At 66.9% G+C, this 4,518-nt stretch overlaps 1 protein-coding gene across 1 annotated transcript in view; it reads right to left on the minus strand.

The window, feature by feature from the left end:
* Positions 1-2,047, minus strand: part of EMIHUDRAFT_455216 (hypothetical protein) — a gene marked incomplete at both ends in the record, with an annotated part of 11,983 nt that extends 9,936 nt beyond the window's left edge. The window contains 4 exons of the mRNA XM_005788317.1: positions 116-764; positions 966-1,490; positions 1,572-1,719; positions 1,939-2,047. Of these exons, the coding sequence (XP_005788374.1) occupies positions 116-764; positions 966-1,490; positions 1,572-1,719; positions 1,939-2,047 (1,431 nt within the window). The remainder of the gene's footprint in view (positions 1-115; positions 765-965; positions 1,491-1,571; positions 1,720-1,938) is intronic.
* Between the last annotated feature and the right edge of the window lie 2,471 nt (positions 2,048-4,518).

Here is a 4,518-nt window from a genome sequence, read left to right on the forward strand (position 1 = left end):
AGAGGGGGGGGGGCGGGCGGGCGGGCGGGGAGAGGGAGAGGGAGAGGGAAGAGGGGGAGGGAGGGCGGGAAGGGGGGGGAAGGGGGGGCAGCAGGAGAGCCGCCGGCTCTCTCACCCTGCGGCCGAGGTCCGCCACCTCCTCCTCCTCAGGCAGACTCACGAGCCGCTCGACCATGGGGGAGACCATGGGGGAGGCGACCGCGCCGATCGGGCCGGAGAGCGGCCTCGCGAGCGCCTCCGCCTCCTCCTCTGCCGAGAGCAAGCCGTCGCCTCCGCCCTCGCTGCGCGAGAAGAAGTCCGCCGCCGCCCGAAAGGCGCTCGCCGCGTACGTGATGTGCACGCCTGATTCGCTGACTCGCTCATGAGTGAAGTTGTTCACACACCAGGCGGCCGCCGCGTGCGTGCCGCGCGCGCCGCAGACTGAGACGACCGTGGTCGCCTCGTGGCCGCGGCCTGGCAACCTCTCGACCGAGTGGCTCACCGACAGCTGCGCCGAGCTGGCGGCGGCCGGCTCCGCCGCAGGGTCGGACCACAGAAGCCTCTTGAGCCGCGAGCCGGTCGAGTCGGCTGGCCGCGTCCCTCGCCCCGACGGGTACCCGTCCCCGCGGCAGTCTTGGACGGCGAGCGCCGCGCTCGAGACGCTGTACACGGCCGAGTCGGCGCTCTGGCGCGCGCCGATGCGGACGCCACCCATCCACGCCAGCAGCAGCGGGCCGCCTCCGTCCTCGAGGGCCAGCTCCACCGCCGGAAGGACGAGGTCTAGCCTGCGGACCACTGCGGCGGCTGCAGGCGGCGCCGGGGTCTCCTCTTGAGACGGCGGCTGCGGCAGCGCGGCAGCGGCGCTGTCGGCAGCGGCGGCCCGCTCTGTGGAAGCCTCCTCCCCGCCCGCGGCAGGCGGCGGAGCGGAGGCCGCGTCCCCGCCGCCGGCGAGGTTGCGGGAGACGACGCCCATGAGCAGGTCGTACTGCGCCTTGGAGCAGGTGCACACCAGCTCGCTCCCGCTCCCCGAGATGAGCGTCGCGCGGCCAGCGCTCGCGCCGACGCCGCGCTCCACAGACAGCCGCAGCGACACGTCCTCGATCATCTGCGACAGCCCGCCCGTCGCCTCGAGCGCCCCCTCCCCCTCCGGCAGCAGCGCAGACAGCTGCATGCGCTCGATCGCGACCACGATGCAGTCAAGCAGCTCGGCGCCACCACCCCCCGGCCCGGCCGCGGTCCGGCGCTCCAGCGAGTTGTGCACCGCGATGCTGCCCAGGTCGCCGCGCAAGCCATCCGACGAGTCGGGCTCGAAGGGCAGGAGGACGAGCGGACTGCCAACCTCGATGTCGAGCGCGATCGCAGACGCGTCCTCGGCGCCGTCCGCCAGCACCGACCGAGCCACCTGCACCACCGTGCTCGCCGTCGCGCTCATCAGCGCGCCCAGCACGCCCTCCTGCAGGTAGCCGACGATGCGCATCACCGCCGGGTGCCAGTAGCTCACGCGCACCGAGCTCATCCGCAGCCGCAGCGACGTGTCGCAACGCAACGCCGCCCGCGCCGCCGCCCGCGCCTCCTCCGCCGGCGAGTCGTACTCGAACGTGAGCAGCGATTGGGCGCCCTCGCGCAGGCCGAGCATCTCGTACTCGCCGCCCGCCACGGTGGACGTGTCCTGCACCGTCAAGTTGCCCAGCTGACCGTGGCGCGAAGAGGCGTGGCGCAGGCGGAGACGCGCGCGGGCGCCTGCGACGCCATCGGCCGAAACCCTCGCAACGCCCTCCACAGCGCGACGGCAGGGCCGCGACGCCACGGCGTCGCGTCGTCGGCGCGGGCGGTGAGGCCGGCGGAGGCACGTCTCGTGTGAGTGCTGCGGCGCCTCGCCTATTTGCGTCGGGGCGCGCGGACGGTAAAGTATTCTGTCAGGATGTGGATGGGATATATGTAGTGGCGTTCGGCGCGCACCGAGCGAGATCGGTGGCGTGCCTTGCGCCTCGACGGCGCGCCTGCACGATCGCCCCACGCCTCTGCGCGAAGCTCGCGACGGTGCAGCCTCGAGTGAACGTTGCGGCATCGCGAACGTTGCGGCATCTCTCGATCGAGAGGGACTGGGCACGGGCGAGGCGTCGCCGCGCAATGGTGTGTTCACGCGGGGGAGCCGGCGCGGCGACGCACGCGCGGGCCCGGCGAGGGCGAAGGCGGCGGCGGGGCCTTCTCGACCATCATCTCACGCTAGACCGTTCACAGCTTACACTCCCGAACGTGTAAGTGCCCATACAACCCCATCGCGCTCACGGCCATTCACTCAAATGCCCGTCAGCACAGACGCAGTTCAGCAGATCAGCAGAGCTCCCCTCGCGCCTCCCCGAGCCCAGCCCCTTAACCTCACGGCCATCAATTCAAATGTCCAGCGCGTCAGCACAGCAGCACGTCTCCCCGAGCCCAGCCCCACCGTCTCACGGCCATCAATTCAAATGTCCAGCGCGTCAGCACTGCAGCACGTCTACCTCATCTCCGGCTCCGGCGAGGCGAAAAAGCACGATAGCACGGCAGCACGTCTACCTCCACTCGGCTCCTAGCACCCACCCAGTCTACGTGGCACGACAGCACAGCAGCACGTCCCTCTCCACTCGGTCTCCTAACCCAGTCTTGGCACGACAGCACGGCAGCACGTCTCTCTCCACTCGGCTCCTGGCACCCACCCAGTCTACTTGGCACGACAGCACGGCAGCACGTCTCTCTCCACTCGGCTCCTAGCACCCACCCAGCCAGTCTCCTGGGCACGACAGCACGGCAGCACGTCTCTCTCGACTCGGCTCCTAGCACCCACCCAGCCAGTCTCCTTGGCACGACAGCACGGCAGCACGTCTCTCTCCACTCGGCTCCTAGCACCCACCCAGCCAGTCTCCTTGGCACGACAGCACGGCAGCACGTCTCTCTCCACTCGGTCTCCGGCACCACCCACAGTGTCTTGTCACGACAGCACGGCAGCACGTCTCTCTCCACTGGGCTCCCTCCCTCCCTCTTCACTCTCCTCTTCTCCCTCCAGCCCCTTTCTCTATTACGACTCTTATAACTCTTATTACTCTTATTACTCTTATTACTATTCCTATTCCTATTCCTATTGCTATTACTATTATTATCATTATGTTATTATTATTATTATTATTATTCTATTATTATATATTATATTATTATTATTATTATTATTATTATTATTATTATTATTATTATTATTATTATTATTAAGAGAGAGAGAGAGAGAGAGAGAGAGAGAGAGAGAGAGAGAGAGAGAGAGAGAGAAGGGGGGGAGGGCGCCAGGGGGGAAGAGACGTGCTGCCGTGCTGGCTTGCTGTGGCCCGGTGGTGCCCGGGAGGTGGGTTTGGAGGGACGTGCTGCGTTGCTGCCGTGCTATAAGGGACGGAGGGAGGGACCCAGCCGGGCTGGGGCCTGCTGCTGTGCTGCCGTGCTAAGGGTACATAGAGGGAGCCAGGCGGGAAGAGACGTGCTGCCGTGCTGGCTTGCTGTGGCCCGGTGGTGCCCGGGAGGTGGGTTTGGAGGGACGTGCTGCGTTGCTGCCGTGCTATAAGGGACGGAGGGAGGGACCCAGCCGGGCTGGGGCCTGCTGCTGTGCTGCCGTGCTAAGGGTACATAGAGGGAGCCAGGCGGGAAGAGACGTGCTGCCGTGCTGGCTTGCTGTGGCCCGGTGGTGCCCGGGAGGTGGGTTTGGAGGGACGTGCTGCGTTGCTGCCGTGCTATAAGGGACGGAGGGAGGGACCCAGCCGGGCCGGGGCCTGCTGCTGTGCTGCCGAGTGCCGTGCTAAGGGTACATAGAGGGAGCCAGGCGGGAAGAGACGTGCTGCCGTGCTGGCTTGCTGTGGCCCGGTGGTGCCCGGGAGGTGGGTTTGGAGGGACGTGCTGCGTTGCTGCCGTGCTATAAGGGACGGAGGGAGGGACCCAGCCGGGCCGGGGCCTGCTGCTGTGCTGCCGTGCTAAGGGTACATAGAGGGAGCCAGGCGGGAAGAGACGTGCTGCCGTGCTGGCTTGCTGTGGCCCGGTGGTGCCCCGGAGGTGAGTTTTGAGAGACGTGCTGCTGTGCTGGCGCGCTGCGCGAGGCCTCTCCAGGGCCGAGTGGAGAGGGGCGTGCTCCTGTGCTGACGCGCTGATCATTTGAATGGTCGTGAGCGTGAGGGAGCTGAGTTTTGACCGACGTGCTGCTGCGCTGACGCGCTGATCAGGCGCTGATCATTTGAATGGTCGTGAGCGTGAGGGAGCTGAGTTTTGAGAGACGTGCTGCTGTGCTGACGTGCTGCGCGAGGCCTCTCCAGGGCCGAATGGAAGAGACGTGGGAGCTAGATGCAGTAGGAGCAATGTTCCGAGCCTCGCCCGGCGAGTCGCCGCGCCGTGGCCACGTGGCGGCTAGTAGCAGTAGCACAATGTTCTGAGACTGGGGGGGGGGGGGGGGGGCCCCGGCCCCTAATAACCAAAAGAGGAATTTTTTCCCCCCCCCCCGCCCAAAAAGGGGGGGGGGGGGGGGGGGGGGCC

Source organism: Emiliania huxleyi (genome assembly GCF_000372725.1).
Source record: "Emiliania huxleyi CCMP1516 chromosome Unknown EMIHUscaffold_136, whole genome shotgun sequence".
Taxonomy (NCBI): domain Eukaryota; phylum Haptophyta; order Isochrysidales; family Noelaerhabdaceae; genus Emiliania; species Emiliania huxleyi.